Here is a 17,579-nt window from a genome sequence, read left to right on the forward strand (position 1 = left end):
CCTGCTGATTGCAAGGATCTGTTGGCAGATGTAATCTCGGGAAAGTCCTCCACACATTAAGAGATATTTTTAGCAAGCACTCTTTTATCATGAGCCTCATCTGATGAGTCGGTGCCACTCAAGGGAGATTCCATTTGTGTAATGGCCTGCAGCAATCCGCCATTTCCCTCAACCTCCTCGTGAGATGACCCAGGCTGCTGGGGAGGGAGTGGGGCAGATACTGACTCAGACATGACAGATCCTGAGACAGGTGTAGTACTGGGGCCACTATGTGAAGCCACTTCCTTACCCCCATCCATACTGTCACTGTTGCTCTGGCATCTACCTTCTGGCTGGTACTGGCACAACTGAGAGCAAAGCAGAGTGATACAACAGCACCTTGCAAAACAGCACCACCTGGTGGAGGAGCTCCTCTGGTACAGAGACTGATGGGGCTAGCTCAGTGTTCTCTATACAGCACTGCTGGATATGTCAGAGCTATATACAGGGGTTCTTCAAAAAGTTGCTGCACCTTGCTTATAAGTTTTACAGCTATCTTCACCACAACATGACAACTCTTAGCCCTTGTACACACGGTCGGACATTCTGCCAACCAAATCCATTGGATTTTGTCCGACGGATTTTGTCCGAAACTGTTGCATACACACGGTCGGACCAAGTTGTCGGAAAATCCGATCGTTCATAACGTGATGACGTTATTTCGTTGCGACGGGACTACGTTCACGCTAGTAGCCAATAGCTTTGGTGTAGGAATTTGATCTTAGCATGCGTGGCACTTTGTCCGATCGGAATTCTCTACACATGATCGGAGTATGTCCGATCGGACCAGTTTGTCGGAAAATATTTCCAACAAGTTGGAAAATTGGGTCAGACGGAAACAGTCCGATGCAGACCACACACAGTCAGATTATCCGACAAAACGGTCCGATAAGACACATTCCGTCGGAATCTATGACAGTGTGTACAAGGGCTTAGCCCATGTACACACGGTCGGAAATTCCGACAGAAAATGTCCGATTGGACCGCGTTGTCGGATAATCCGACCGTGTGTGGGCTTCATTGGACTTTTTTCCGTCGGAATGTCTGACCAACAAAGTTTGAGAGCTGGATATAAATTTTTTCGACAACATGATCCGATCGGACAAAGTCCGATCGTTTGTAGACAATTCCAATCGGACAAAGTGCCACGCATGCTCAGATCGAATTACGAGACCAAAGCTATTGGCTACTAGCCTGAACGTAGTCCCGTCGTAACGAACTAACGTCATCACGTTCCGAACGATCGGATTTTCTGACAACTTTGTCCGACCGCGTGTATGCAACACCAGTTTCGGACAAAATCCGGATTTTGTGGTCGGAATTTCCGACCGTGTGTACAAGGGCTTATACTAAACTGCAAGGTCAGGTGGCTTGCCAGACAGACTAGTCACATGACACTCTCGGACACAACTAATTGCTATAACTCCCACCCTCACTGTGTCCAATGTAAATATAAAAGTGAAGAAACTTTTTGAAGACCCATTGTAAATGTATAATAATAATAGTGTGTGACGGTGGTGGGACATTATAGTGTAAGCTCCTCTGGTGCAGAGACTGAAGTGATTGGCTCAGTGTTCTCTGTACAGCACTGCAAAATATGACAGTATACATGTATAATGATAATAATAACGTGGCATATCTGCTCTGGTGGACTATTCTTGTGTTATATATTCATTTCAGGTAGAGCTTATGTGAGACCTTTCAGGGTTCATTAAGAGTTGAACAGTGTCTCCTCTCTGCAGTTCTATAAGGTGAATAGTGGCTTATTTAAGCACTTGCCTTAATTAGATTGTGATCTCCTTTAAGCCTTTGCGTTGGTTGTTTAGTGTATTATTTCTACACTGGCCTGCAGTGAGTGCCATCTTGTCCAAGTACCTATCTAGGCTGAATAATGTCCTCAAATAGATTGCAGAATAACGTGTTCAAGCACCAGCTTAAAGTGACATAAGCTAGGATTTTTCTGGGTCACCCAAATTACAGCAAAAATGATTGCACATTATATTTATATTGCATTGTGCTCATATGGAGTCTGAAAGTAATCACGCTACACATAAGGCAAATGAGCCCAACAAGCTTATCTTCCTGGACAGATTGTAAAAAACTGTCATAAAAATAGCTACAGTCAGGTCATGCTTAACTGGCTATGGACACTGGGTGTGCTACGCATGCCCAAACAAAACTTAATTGAAGTAAACAGGTCATGTGTAGCACACCCTGTCCTTCTGCTCCACTTTTGCCCCCTTAAAGTGGTTGTATAATCATTTTTTTTTTTTTACTTTTACCTACAGGAAAGCCTATAATAAGACTTACCTGTAGGTAAAAAAAAATATCTCCTAAACCTGTACGGTTTAGGAGATATTCCCCTCGGTATGCGCCGCTGACTGCAGCGGCGCATGCGCACAAGGGGATTCTCGGCTGAAACCCTGGCAGCGGCCGGACCCGGCCGGGATGAAATCTCCTGCGCGCATGCGCGGGAGTGACGATATCGCGGCTCCGGCCACTCACAGCGCCGGAGCCGCGATACCCAGAAGAAACGCAGAGGGAGCATGTCAGCTCCCTCGGCGTGGATCGGACCAGATGTCGGGGGCCTCGTTCTAAGGCATGGGCGTCCGCAGGTAGGGGCAAGGGGGGTCAAGTGCCCCCCCCCTGGAATCAGGGATCTGATCTTAAATTCAGCACAGTCGCTATCGGGGTGGGGGCAGCCCGCACCCGGGTGCCACCCGCACGTGGGGTGACACCATCAAGGTGCTGTGAAGCCCCCCCCCATCAGTGTAGTGTGACTTCAGGTTTTTTCCCTGCTCAATTCAGCAGAGAACTCAGCGGCACTGTGACAGGAGAAAGGCGAGCTGCAGGCTATAAGAGGTTTCTCCCGCTCTCCTCCCCTTTCTCCTGTCAGCAAGAAGAGACTGCGGCTCTCGCCAGGTTCCCCACCCAGCTTTCTGCCTGCTCCGTTCCTTCCCTATTGGCCATAACTGAGGGCCAATTAAAGGAGACTAGGAGAGGAGAGCATCATGGGACATGTAGTCCCAAAGATTGACGGCCCCATTTTCCACAGGGAGGAGGCTACAGCTCGATCAAGAGAGAGATTGAGAGACTGCAGCCTGGAAAAAAAGCTGAAGGAGAGAGTGCTACAGGACAAAGAATGAGGAGTGTGCTGGACAGAAGCCAGAGAGAGCCACACTGCCCAGCACCATCAGTGAGAGAAAGTCTGAGCCACTACCAAGGTACAGACATACACTACTGACCAGAGTCGTCCACAGTGAGCGATCGTCCAGCCGGAGGGATCGCTGCTGTAGTTTTGCTGGGTCTGGTAAGAGGGCCTGTTGGCCATTATCCATTACTTACCCTAGGGACTGTACTACGTCTGCAGTCTCTGACCATGATAATGTGATAATGACATTGTTGAAAAGGGGTGATACATGGGTGACCCTAAGATGATGCCCCCCCTCTGAAAAAAGTTCTGCGGACGCCCATGTTCTAAGGTAAGTATTTCATAATGCGCTAGTATGCAGTTCCTTTGCAGGTAGAAAAAAAAACAAAAAAACATCTGCGGGTTTACTCCCGCTTTAACTCACATTTGCTGGCAATGGCCAGTTGTCAAAATGACAGAACAGCATGAGTTGCTGTATAAATAATGCAGCTATTACAGGGGCTGCTGTTTTTTTGTAAACACTGTCCAGACAGGAGACCGAGAGATAAACGTGACATTGTTTATAATCATTGATCAGATGGGAGATAGAGAGATAAAAAGTAATGGTGTCTATAAACATTCTTCAGAGAGGAGATACAGATATACAAAGTAACATTGTTTATAATCAATGATCAGACAGTAGTAACATTGTTTATGAGCATTTTTAGACAGGAGATAGAGAGATACAACATTTCATTGTTTACAAATATTGATCAGATGAGAGATAGATGCAAAGTAACATTGTTTATAAACATTAATCAGACAGGAGATGGCAAGATACAAGGTAACATTGTTTATAAACATTATTCAAAATAGGAAGAAAAAAAAGTAACATTGTTTTACTCCTCTGCAGATCTAGAAAGATAAAGAGACAATCAGACAGGAGATACTGAGATACAAAGTAACATTGTTTATAAATATTGATCAGACAGGAGTTACAGAGATACAAACAGAAATCAGACAGGAGATACAGAGATACAAATTAACATTGTTTACAAAAATTGATTAGAGAGGAAATAAAGAGATCCAAAGTTACATTGTTTATAAACATTATTCAGACAGCTGAAAAGTAACATTGTTTTACTCCTCTGTAGATCTAAGAGATGAGCTCCATCTGCATATGATTTCAGTTAAAGCAGCCTAATAATTTAACCACTTCCCGATCGGCGCACGCCGATGTACGTCGGCAGAATGACACGGACAGACAAATGGGCGTACCTGTACATCCCTTTAAATTTGCCGCCATGCCATCACGTGCGCGCCCCGGCCAGGACCCCCATGAGTCGGGTCGTGGGTCCCGTGGACTCGATCGCTGTGGGGATACCCACGATCGCCTCACAGAGAAGAAGAACGGGGAGATGCTAATGTAAACAAGCATCTCCCCGTTCTGCCTAGTAACAGTGTCACTAATCTCTGCTCTCTGTCATCGGGAGCAGAGATCAGTGATGTGTCACACACAGCCACGCCCCCCCCCCCCCCACAGTTAGAAACACGCCCCAGGACACACTTAACCCGTATACTGCCCCCTAGTGGTTAACCCCTTCACTGCCAATGCCATTTACACAGGAATCAGTGCATTTGTATAGCACCGATTGCTGTATAAATGACAATGGTCCCAAAAATGTGTCAGAAATGTCCGATGTGTCCGCCATAATGTCGCAGTCACAGTAAAAATCACTGATCGCCGCCATTACTAGTAAAAAAAAAATATTAATAAAAATGCCATAAAACTGTCCCCTATTTTGTAAACGATATAACTTTTGCACAAACCAATCAATATAAGCTTATTGCATTTTTTTTTACCAAAAATATGTAGAAGAATACGTATCGGCCTAAACTGAGGAAAATTGTGGCTCTTTTTTGTTTATAGCGCAAAAAATAAAAACCACAGAGGTGATCAAATACCACCAAAAGAAAGCTTTATTTGTGGGAAAAAAAGGAAATCAGTTTTGTTTTGGAGTCACGTCGCACAACCGCGCAATTGTCAGTTAAAGCAACGCAGTGCCGAATCACAAAAAGTGGTCTGGTCTTTGGCCAGCCAAATGGTCCGGGGCTTAAGTGGTTAAATCAATACATACCTACATAAAACATTTAACTCCTTATTAGCCTTTAGTTTTTAATATTCAGCCCTTATTAACTCCTCTTTCCCCTTATCCCCCAAGCTGTTTTTCTCCTGTGTTTTGTCTATTTCTGTTTTTTATTTTTTTTCTAGCCATCAATATGTAAGCTTTTCTTTTTTTAAATTGTATTCATTTTTTTGTGTCACAACAAAAAAGCGCAGCAATAATAAAAAACACTTTGTTTATGAATTACTTTGCAATGCTTTGTACCAGAATCATAATTTTAGTGTCATTTTAAACAGGAAAAATCATAGCATATAACTTTTATCCACAGTAACAGGCATTTTTCATAAAGTCATAATATTTAGTAATAATAGTAGTAGGTCATTTTTTTTAATGGGTCCTTGCAGTGTTATGCCATCATATTTACATGTTGACATACTTACCTTTCAAATGGAGCCTTCCACTGCTGCATTATCACCGCTTATCACCGCTTCCAGAGCTTCCATCTTCCTTTCTGAGTTTGCGCTCTCTGGCCCGTTGAATGGCTGGGCCAAGATGATGTCACTCACATGCATGTGCACATGAGTAACTATTGTGGCACAGTGCTCTCTGTATTCACTGCACACTCAAATCTTCCATTCTCTTTCCCTTTTTCTCTTCCTTTCTCTCTCTTTCTCTCTCCATCTTTGTCTGTCTAGCTCTCTCTTCATGTCTCTTCTCGCCTTCCTCCTCTTTCCTTTCCTTTCCTTTCCTTTCCTTTCCTTTCCTTTCCTCTTTCCATTTCTCTTTCATTTTCTCTCCTCTTCATTCACTCTCTTTCTTTTCTAGCTTATTCTTTCTCTCTCTCTGTATCTTTGTCTCCTGTCCTCTTCCCTTTGCTCTCTCTCTCTTCTATTCTCTTTCTTCTCTTCTCTTCTCTTCTCTTCTCTTCTCTTCCCCTCCCTCTCTCCCCTCTCTCTTCCCTCTCTTCCATCCCTCTCTCTCCCTCTCTCCTTTTCTCCCTCTCTCCACCCCTCCCCCTCTCTCTCTTCAATCCCTCTCCCCCCTCTCGCCCCTCTCGCCCCTCTCTCTTCCCCCTCTTCCTCCCCCTTTCTCTCTCTCTCTCCCGTTTATCTCTCCTTTTCTCCCTCTCTCCACGCCTCCTCCCTCTCTCTCTCTTCAATCCCTCTCTCCCCTCTCTTTTCCCCCTTTCCCTCCCCCGCTCTCTCTCTCCCCCTCTCTCTCTATCTCCCATCCCTCTCTCCCCCTCTCTCTCCCCCTCCCTCTCTCTCTTTCCCCATCCCTCTCTCCTTCTCTCCCTCTCTCTCTCTCTCTCACGCTCCCTTTCTCCCTCTCTCTCCCTCCCTTGCTCCCCCCCCTCTCTTCCATCTCTATCTCCTTCTTTCCCCCTATCTCTCCCCCTCTCCCTCCCTCTCTCTCTCTTCCATCACTCTCTCCTTCATCACTCTCTCCCTCTCTCTTTCTCTCTCTCTCTTGCTTCCCCCTCTTTTTCTTCCTCTTCTCTCTTTCTGTCTTTCTCTCCTTATCCCTCTCTTCTGTCTTCTATTCTCTTCTCTTCTCTCCTCTCATCTCTTCTCTTCTCCTCTCTCTCTCTCTTCTCTTCTCTATCTCTATTCTCTCTTCTCTCTGTCTCTCTCATCTCTCTCTTCTCTCTGTCTCTTCTCGCTCTCTGTCTTTTCTCTCTCCTCTCTCTTCTCTCTCTCTCTCTCTTTCTCTCTCTCTCTTGCTTTCTCTCTCTTCTTTCTCTTTCTCTCTCTCTCTCTCTCTCTCTCTTCCCCCCCCCCCTTCTCTCTCTCCTCTCCTCTCTTCTCTTCTCCTCTCTCTCTCTCTCTTCTCTTCTCTCTCTTCTCTCTCTCTTTTATCTTCTCTCTCTCTCTCTTCTCTTCTCTCTCTCTCTCTCTTCTCTTCTCTTCTCTCTTCTCGTCTTTCTCTCTCTCTTCTCGTCTCTCTCTCTCTCTCTCTCTCTCTCTCTCTCTCTCTCTCCTCTCTTCTCTTCTCTCACTCTCTTCTCTCTTTCCCTGATTCCTGTTATATCTGGAATAAATCTCCCCTCCAGCGGTGTGTGTGGTTTGTATCGCCTGCCTGCTCCCAGGTGGTTGTTGTGCTACACTCAGATAACAGCTGTGCTTCTAAAAACCTTCCATTTGCAATGCAGATGTTTGCCCTGTGATCAGAGGCAGCCAGTCAGAGTGCAGCGCACCGCACGGCTCCATCAATCGCAGAGGTGGGGGGGGGGGGGGGCTGAACTGGGTTTTAAACAGACACAAAAACACCTTTTGTCAAACTGCTTGTCTGCCATATGGAGTCAGTGGCGGAACTCTGAATATCTGTCGTCTTATATTTTGTTTTGTTTTGTATGAAAAGAATAGTTTGCCGTTTTGCAGGTACAAGATGTTTGTGCATTAAACATGAAGGCTCTGAGTTTTGTAGATAGAGCATGACTTCACAGCGAGGCCGGGAAAAAAAACCCACCGTATTTGGTTTAGAGAGAAAACCGCCGTATCCTGAGCGGAAAAGGATTATTTTGCCTTTTTTGCAAAATTGCCCATTTTGTAGGTTTTAAAGCAATTTAATGGTGACTTAAAAGCAGGGCCTATTGGAAAAGTGATGTCATCCGGCTATGCGAATGCTTGGTCTTTTTAGCGGTAAAGTACAGGCGGCAATTGATGTAATGGCAATGTATGCTTTTTATATTTTGAAAATGGAAAATGTGTTTTTCAGACTTTTTTGGTTTTGGATCTTTCCTACACTTTAAAGTGAACAACAATACTTATTGAATAAAAAAGAATAAAAAAAAAAAGGTTGTGTGTCTAGTTTAGTCGCAAGTAATATTTTTGGGGAAGTTATATATAGTCCTCTAAACCCTAGAGGGTTAGGGGGTTAGGGTTTGGAGGTTAGGGTTAGGGTTGGGACTTAGGGTTAGGAGGTTAGGGTTAGGGTTAGGGGTTTAGGGGGTTAGGAGGTTAGGGTTAGGGTTGGGGGTTAGGGTTAGGAGGTTAGGAGGTTAGGGTTAGGGTTGGGGGTTAGGGTTAGGAGGTTAGGGTTAGGAGGTTAGGTTAGGAGGTTAGGGTTAGGAGGTTAGGGTTAGGGGGTTAGTAGGTTATGGTTAGGAGGTTAGGGTTAGGAGGTTAGGGTTAGGAGGTTAGGGTTAGGGTTAGGAGGTTAGGGTTAGGGGGTTAGGAGGTTAGGGTTAGGGGGTTAGGGTTAGGAGGTTAGGGTTTCCCCTAGAAGAACAAGGTTAGGACTCAGGGATTGGAATAGGGACCTCCCCAAAAGGTCAGAAGTCGTGTACCCCAGGGGTCAACGGTCAAGAGGTCTGGCTGACCCACCCCCCACCAAAGTGTTCCGCCGACCCCAACTAAGTCGGGGCACGAACAAGTCGGGGCATGAACAAGTCGGGGTAAGCGCTCAAATGTTTGCATCCCCTTGGAGAATTGGTAAAATACAGTATTTACCATTTTTAACCATTCGTCATTCCCAGTGGATGTCCTCTGCACTGCAGTGCCATTTGTCACCGGCTGTGTCCACTGGATCACAGCACATCACATGACAACTGTACACAATAGATGGCTTCATTTCATGCCATTCATTGCGTACAGTTGTGTTTTAAGCTGTGATTGGTCACAGTGATCACATGGTACAGACAGGGTCAATCACAGTCTATCTGTACCATGTGATTAGCAGTGGTCAATCACAACTGATATCAATACACACTGAATTTAAAAAAAAAATGTACTTCCGTAAAAAACAGTTGCTTATACAGTAGCTCACAAAAGTGAGTACACCCCTCACATCTTTGTAAATCTTTTCTTCTATCTTTTCATGTGACAACACTGAAGACATGACACTTGTCTACAAAGTAGTGAGTGTACAGCTTGTATAACAGTGTAGATTTGCTGTCCCCTCAAAATAACTCAACACACAGCCATTAATGTCTAAACCGCTGGCAACAAAAGTGAGCACACCCCTAAGTGAATGCAGATGAAGTCAAGAAGTGCGCCAAACTAAGTGTAGTATATAAGAAATACCATTTAATATGATAAAAGCACACAGCCAATTGGCTACTCACAAAATTACATAGTAGTCAGGCGTAAGATATAGCGGAGGGGAAAGTAATCACAGCCACTTCTGTCTGGAGGAGCGAAGATGGTGAATTGCTGGAACGGTCATTAAAGATGTTAGGCAGTAGAGGCTTCAGCGTAGCAGTGTTAATCTTATCAAAAACGCTGCCTCGTGGATGTCAGGATGGTGGCAGCATCAGGGCTGTCTAGCGTCCGGAGAGCCGGAAAACCGGAACCGGAAGTGCGTCTCAGTGTGGAACGCAAGCTCCGTATACCGGAGACGCACTTCCGTACTTCTTATATACTACACTTAGTTTGGCGCACTTCTTGTCTTCTCTGCATTATATTTCCTAGAGAGTTGTGCTTCTCCTCTCAAGACAGTTGCTGCCACTGGTGTTTGGAAGTAGAACTTTTATGGACCATACCTAAAAACTTTGTGGACATTATCCATATTTTTACTTTTTATTTTTATTTTTAAATGTTTTCCTTTTTTCCTTATACACATACATATATATATATATTTTTTATCATAATCTTATATATATATATATATATATATTTTTTTTTTTTTTCCCTTGATCCCTCCCCCCCTTTTTTTTACTGTAGAAAAATAGAGAGTTCTGACGGTGACTGATTCTTGCGCCATCTTATTACTATTTCTTGTACACCCTTAAGTGAAAATGTCCAAATTGGGCCCAAAGTGTCAATATTTTGTGTGGCCACCATTATTTTCCAGCACTGCCTTAACCCCCTTGGGCATGGAGGTCACCAGAGCTTCACAGGTTGTCACTGGAGTCCTCTTCCCCTCCTCCATGATGACATCATGGAGCTGGTGGATGTTGGAGACCTTGCGCTCCTCCACCTTCCCTCTGAGGATGTCCCACAGATGATCAATAGGGTTTAGGTCTGGAGACATGTTTGGCCAGTCCATCACCTTTACCCTCAGCTTCTTTAGCAAGGCAGTGGTGGTCTTGGAGGTGTGTTTGGGGGTCTTTATCATGTTGGAATATTGCCCTTCGGCTCAGTCTCCGAGGGAGGGGAATCCAATGACGTGGGTGCCAGAGGTGGGCGCCAGGGGTCTATATTCTGTGTCTATGCACGTAAATGCTGGACTCGGGAGTGCACCTGCAAGGTAATCCCCAGGGAGAGCGCTTCTCCCAGGGGGGTTACCGATGCGAAGTGTCATGTTTTTTAATGTATTGAATAAAACATGTCTTCTAAAGCCGCGTACACACGGGCGGACTGTCTGCCCAACTAAGTCCGTCAGACAATCCGACGGACAGTCCGTCCTACTTTTGAATGAACGGACTTGACCACACACGGATGCCAAACAGTCCGTTGAAAGCTTGCGCGATGACGTGTACAGCACGTACGACGGGACTAGAAATAGGAAGTCCAATACACAGCAATGCAACCTTTCGCCGTGTAAATCCTTTCTGAGCATGCTCCATACTTAGTCTGTCCAACTAGCCTACTCACGAGCGGACTGTCCGCTGAAACCAAAGTCTGACGGACAATATTACGGAATTTCCGAAATACTTAGTCCGCCAGACTGCACGCTGAAAAAGTCCGCTGAAGCCCACACACGAGCGGACTGTCCGCTGAAATGTGTTTCGGCGGACTAAGTTGGCCAGACAGTCCGCCCGTGTGTACGCGGCTTTACATTCACTCCTCTTTTAGCCATGCTAGACCTACCTCATTTAAAGTCCCGGTGGGTGGTCATAATGTTATGGCTGCTTGAGCTATATATATATATATATATATATATATATATATATATAGAGATAGAGAGAGAGAGAGAGAGAGAGAGAGAGAGAGAGATAAATCTATCTATTTATCTATCTATATCTATATATCTATATAGATATATATCCACTTCCCGACCGGCGCACAGCGATGAACGTTGGCAGAATGGCACGGGCATTTGAAATTGCCGCCCTGCCATCGTGTGCGCGCACGTGCCGGTCGGGACCCCCGTGAGTCTGGCCGCGGACACGATCGGGGATAGCCGTGAATGCCTCACGGGCGGATGAACGAGGAGATGCCGTTGTAAACAGCATCTCCCCGTTCTGCCTAGCAACAAGTGACACTGATCTCTGCTCCATGTGATTGGAGCAGCGATCAGTGTTCACTAACACACAGCCCAGCCCCCCCCCCCCCACAGTTAGTAACACGCCCCTAGGACACACTTAACCCCTACACTGCCACCCCCTGGTTAACCCCTTCACTGCCAGTGTCATTTACACAGGAATCACTGCATTTGTATAGCACTGATTGCTGTATAAATGACAATCGTCCCAAAAATGTGTCAAAAATGTCCGATGTGTCCTCCATAATGTCACAGTCAGAATAAAAATCGCTGATCGCTGCCATTACTAGTAAAAAAAAAAAAATATTAATAAAAAATGCCAAAAAACTATCTCCTATTTTGTAAACGCTATAACTTTTGCGCAAACCAATCAATAATCGCTTATTGCAAATTTTTTTTACCAAAAATATGTAGAAGAATATTTATTATAGCAAAAAGTAAAGAATATTGATTTTTTTTCAAAATTGTCGCTCTATTTTTGTTTATAGCCCAAAAAATAAAAACCACAGAGGTGATCAAATACCACCAAAAGAAAGCTCTATTTGTGGGGAAAAAAAGACGTAAATTTTGTTTGGGAGCCACGTCGCATGACCGCGCAATTGTCAGTTAAAGCGACGCAGTGCCGAATCGCAAAAAGTGCTCTGGTCTTAAGCCAGCAAAATGGTCCGGTCTGAAAGTGTATATATATCTATATCTATATATATATATATATATATATATATATATATATATATATATATAGATATAGATATATATATAGATATATATATATATAAATATAAATATATATATATATATATATATTATATATATATATATATATATATATATATATATATATATATATATATATATATATATTATATATATATATATATATATATATATATATATATATATATATCTATCAGAATTGTGTTTTTTTTTTTTTTTCATTTAACTTTTCCATTTCAGGAAGCCATGCGTGTATCGACATTAACTTATTCGCTGTTATGATAGACTCGGATGCTGTGTCGCAGTTTCAGACTTGTCTGCCGTTTGCTGAATTATCTGCTGCATTATTTAAAATATGAATGGAATATATTTATTTCCAGTTTATAATCTGCACTAAATGTCAGGTGCGCGCCGCAACACAATGAAATAACCGAGACGTTAATGCGGAAGGGATGGCGATATATAGTCTCCATTTTTACAGGCAAACGCAATATCCGTACGTCATTGTCAACATTAACACCCAATAAAAACCCACGTAGAGATAAATATTAATCAGAACGGGTAAATATAGATGAAAGCGGAGCGTCTCGGCTCGCAGATGGCAGAAAAATCATCGGGGGTTTATTGCGCGATGTTGCAAATAAATTGTGACGGAGTGCGCCACGGCAAATGATTAAGAGTCTGATTAATAAACAATGTGGTGGTTTCCGGTACTTTTTAAGAAAAGATGACAAAAGGAATGACAGTATTGTTACAAATCAGTTTTGTGTGTGTGCTCATTGACTGGCGTGTTGGTGATTCTACGCCGCTTTACCACTTCCAGCCCGGAGGACGTATTTATACGGCCTCAGGAGGAAGCAGCTATACCAGGAATCACGGCTGCTGTGTTCCTGGTAATAAATATATTTATAGCCCGTCCATTAACCCCTTCTTGACCGCCGCACGCCGATATACATCGGCAGAATGGCACGGGTGGGCAAAAGGGCGTACAGGTACAGTACATCCCCTTTAAGATGCGGCATTGTGGGCACACGTGCGTGCCCACCATGTGCTCCGTGATTGGCAGGTACCGAAGACTTCATGTCCAGCGGGTGCCCACGATCGTGTCACGGAGCGGAAGAACGGGGAAATGCCTATGTAAACAAGGCATTTCCCCCGTTCTGCCTATTGACGTGACAGAGATCTACTGCTCCCTGTCATCAAAAGCAGTGATCGCTGTCACGTGAGTTGAAGCCCACCCCCCCCCCCCCACACAGTTGGAATTGCTCCCTAGGACACACTTAAACCCTTGATCGCCCCCTAGTGTTTAACCCCTCCCCTGCCAGTGCCATTTACGCAGTAATCAGTGCATTTTTATAGCACTGATCGCTGTATAAATGACAATGGTCCCAAAATAATATCAAAAGTGTCCGCCATAATGTCGCAGTCTTGATCGCAGATCGCCGCCATTACTAATAAAAAACAAATAATAAAATTGCCAGAACCTATTTTGTAGACGCTATAACTTTTGCGCAAACCAATCAGTATACGCTTATTGCGATTTTTTTTTACCAAAAATATGTAGAAGAATACATATCGGCCTAAACTGAGGAAAAAAATCATTTATATATATATATATATATATATATATATATATATATTTTTTTTTTTTTTTTGTTAACATTTTCAGAGAAGCCAACACGTTTTTGGCATCTGTGGTTCCTTCATCAGGGCTGTAAGACCTTATGGAGGCACATCCTGGAGCAGCAGCTATAATTTTTCAGGTGTTGGTGTGCCAATTGTACTTGTTTCTTCAGATGTTCTGCATTAGGATGTTACTCGAAATCTGAAGTTTACTGTGGGATATAGACAGGCAAATGCCTTTCGGATTTGACCAATTAAGAAGCCTTTTCCTCTTTCTTGATGAACTGTGTTCATGGCTCCCTGGTGGGGCTGGGACATCCACCTAGTGTCTCTTGTGCCGCGTACACACGGTCAAACTGTTTGACGTACTTAGTCCGTTGAAACACATTTCAGCGGACAGTCCGCTCGTGTGTGGGCTTCAGCGGACTTTTTCAGCGTGCAGTCCGGAGTTCTAAGAATTTCGGATTTTCCAAAAATCTGTCCGTCGTACTTTGGTTTCAGCGGACAGTACGGTCGTCAGTAGGCTAGTTCGACGGACTACTTATGGCGCATGCCCAGAAAGGATTTACACGGCGGAAGGTTGCATTGCTGTGTCTTGGACTTCCTATTTCTAGTCCCGTCGTACGTGCTGTACACGTCATCGCGCAAGCTTTCGACGGACTGTTTGTGTATCCGTGTGTGGTCAAGTCAGTTCAGTGGAAACTACGACGGATTGTCCGTCGGATTGTATGACGGACTAAGTACGCCATACAATCCGCTCGTGTGTACGCGGCATTAGATATCATCATATACCTGCCTTGTGGATGGTCACATTGGGAAAATTGTTTCGTGCACTCACTGAACCCTCCAGAGACAAGTTCTGTTTTATATTCACTTAACCCCTAAAGCAAAGCACGTCAGTGTGAGTTATCTATCCTATATGTGGAAAAAAATTTTGATGTATTTATTTTATATGAACTCGTTTTCACTCTTCAAATATCCATAGGGAAGGACCTCTTTTTACAGGGGTGTTTTGTTTGAGATATGGGTTGTGGAAGATGTTCCTGTTTTTAGGGGGTACATCCCCTATGTTACCTTTTAACCAATTTTGTAATAAACTTATTTTTTTAAATGTTATTATACTGGAGGTTTCAACACCGTTAAAGTCCTATTTCTATACTTTGGTTCTCTAGTGCAGTTTTTCTCAACTCCAGTCCCCAACAGGTCATGTTTTCAGGATTTCCCTTAAGATGAAACGGCTGTGGTAATTACTAAGGCAGTTAAACTGATCAAATCACCTGGGCAAATTAATGTAAAGCCTGAAAACATGACCTGTTGGGGGCGCCTTGAGGACTGGAGTTGAGAAACACTGCTCTAGTGTATGTTAGGCTGTGGCATGAGAGTTGCAGCTCCTGGGCACGATTACTAGAAATGAGGAGATGAAGGACACCGCACATGGTTGCTCAACAGGAGAAGAGGAATGAAAACGGCCTCAGCCTTGAACTCCTCCTAAATCATGACCCTGAAACGTTTCGTCCACTGTGGCTTAGGCCTAGAGGTTGCCTTTGCAGTGGGTGGGGCGAAACCATCAGTGGCGTGGCTTTGGGGGAGTGCAAGGCTGAGGCCATTTACATCCCTCATCACCTTTTGAGCTAGCGGTGAGCTGCCTCTTTCATCTTATGCATTCAGGGGCGGACTGACCATTGGGCTACTCGGGCACTGCCCGAGGGCCCCATGCCACTAGGAGGCCCCATCAGGGTTGCCAGCCTCATTAAAACCAGGGACAGTATGTAAATCCCGAGATTATAGCTGCCCCACCTCTCCAGTACCTTCTCAGCCAATAGAAACATGTCTGTGTGTGTGATTGTATACTGTGTGTGTGTTTGTGTATACTATGTGGCCCCATAATCTCTGATTGCCTGGGGGACCCATAATCTCCTATTGCCCGGGGGCCCCATGAGTTGTCAGTCCGCCCCTGCATGCATTACTGCTTTCTGGATTAAAGCGAAAACTTCAGGCACCATTTGTTTTACAGCCCCTCAGCCACCCATGTGAATGAGTCCAAAATAATGGAAAATGCCGAATTTTACACTTGTCACCAGAACAGGAGAAGAGAAATCTTCTGTAACAGGAAGTTCTGATAATAGTAAGTTCTGGTAGCTTTTAACCTCTGGTAATGAAGGAGATTTCCTTTCACTTCCAGGAGAAGTGAGAGAAGTCTCCACGTTGGGGCAAAATTAATCTTTAATGGAGTTTTAAGCTCTCCAAAAACTTTAGTCTTAAGGGAACTCACAAAGGCGGTGGCATGTAAAATATCATTGGCAGTCACTTACACATACACCAGTTTTACTTGACGTCACCCTAAAACACTGCTGGAATCTGAAGAATGAAAATATGTTTCGTTGTATTAAGGATGAAGGATGTTAAACTGAGAATTTTTTTTTTCCAGCTTTCTGCGAGGAAGGGTGCCGATATGGTGGAACCTGTGTGGCCCCTAACAAGTGTGCCTGTCCTCCTGGATTCACCGGAACCCACTGTGAGAAAGGTACGGCTCGGAAACATCTTATTACTTAATGTTGTTTTCTTGTTGAAATGAGGAAATAGGAAATCTCTACTGGGTCTATGTCTGGAAAATGTTCCGATCAGTTGCTTTACCAGCAGTGCCGTGTAGATCTAAGGTCACCATGTTTGAAAATGTCATTCAGCTTCCTTTTGGGGTCAAATGCTACCTTCAGGAAACCTTGACAAGGGTATTGTATATGGTATGGAGTCACCTAGGCCAGACAGAATCTGTCCATCTCTGTTTCTCAAATAATCGGCACTACGCCCAAGTTTGGATTTTGTAGCCATTCAGAAAATATTAGGCAAGTTCACATTAACAACCATAAATATAAACACTAAATGACCAGAATTGGGACCAAGATGACCTTTGAAGGTTATCTTTAAAACATACCTATAGGGATGAGCCGAACACCCCCCGGTTCGGTTCGCACCAGAACTTTCGAACGGACCCCACGTTCGTTACGAACGTTAGAACCCCATTGAAGTCTATGGGACTCGAACTTTCAAAATGGAAAGTGCTAATTTTAACGGCTAATATGCAAGATACTGTCCTAAAAAGGGTTTGGGGACCTGCCTCCTGCCTCAGGGGACATGGGTCAATGCAAAAAAAAGTTTTAAAAACGGCCGTTTTGGCGGGAGCACTGATTTTAATGACGATTAAAGTGAAAAAAAAAAAAGTGAAATATCCCTTTAAATATGGTGCCTGGGGGGTGTCTGTAGTATGCCTGTGAAGTGCCACGTGTTTCCCGTGTTTAGAACAGTCCCTGCACAAAATGACATTAAACGGAAATAACACCATTTAAAACTGCTTGCGGTTTTAATGTTATATCTGGTTTCTGCAATATGGTTGAAAATCATTCAGAAAAATGGCATGGGTAGCCCTCCCTGCCCATTACCAGCCTATTTGGGTCTTGTATGCATATTAAGGGGAACCCGGTACCCATATTAAAAAAAGGAAATGCGTGTGGCCCCCAGGCCCTATATACTCAGAACAGCAGTATACAGGCGGTGCAAACAAGACAGGGACTATGTAGGTTTGTTGTGTTAAGTTGAATCTGTTTGTCATTTTCAACCGGTACATTTTTAAAGTGTAGCTCCAGTCAAAAAAAGTATTTTTAAGTTTTTTGGAAAACATAGGGAAGGGTTATCACCCCTGTATAATTTGTTTTGTCGTCCATCTTTTTTCATCTCACTTGCTGCTGTCTCCTTGCGTTTGCAAGTAGGAGATGTTTGTAAGTTGGATGTTTGAAAGTAGGGGC

At 44.0% G+C, this 17,579-nt stretch overlaps 1 protein-coding gene across 1 annotated transcript in view; it reads left to right on the plus strand.

The window, feature by feature from the left end:
• The window catches only part of NELL1 (neural EGFL like 1), a 1,213,537-nt gene that overhangs the window by 971,391 nt on the left and 224,567 nt on the right, over positions 1–17,579 (plus strand). Inside the window, exon 15 of the mRNA XM_077453437.1 lies at positions 16,208–16,303. Within this exon, the coding sequence (XP_077309563.1) occupies positions 16,208–16,303 (96 nt within the window). The remainder of the gene's footprint in view (positions 1–16,207; positions 16,304–17,579) is intronic.

The sequence above is a fragment of the Lithobates pipiens genome, unplaced genomic scaffold (genome assembly GCF_037356315.1).
Source record: "Lithobates pipiens isolate NorthernLeopardFrog02 unplaced genomic scaffold, aLitPip1_a1.2 Scaffold_24, whole genome shotgun sequence".
NCBI lineage: Eukaryota > Metazoa > Chordata > Amphibia > Anura > Ranidae > Lithobates > Lithobates pipiens.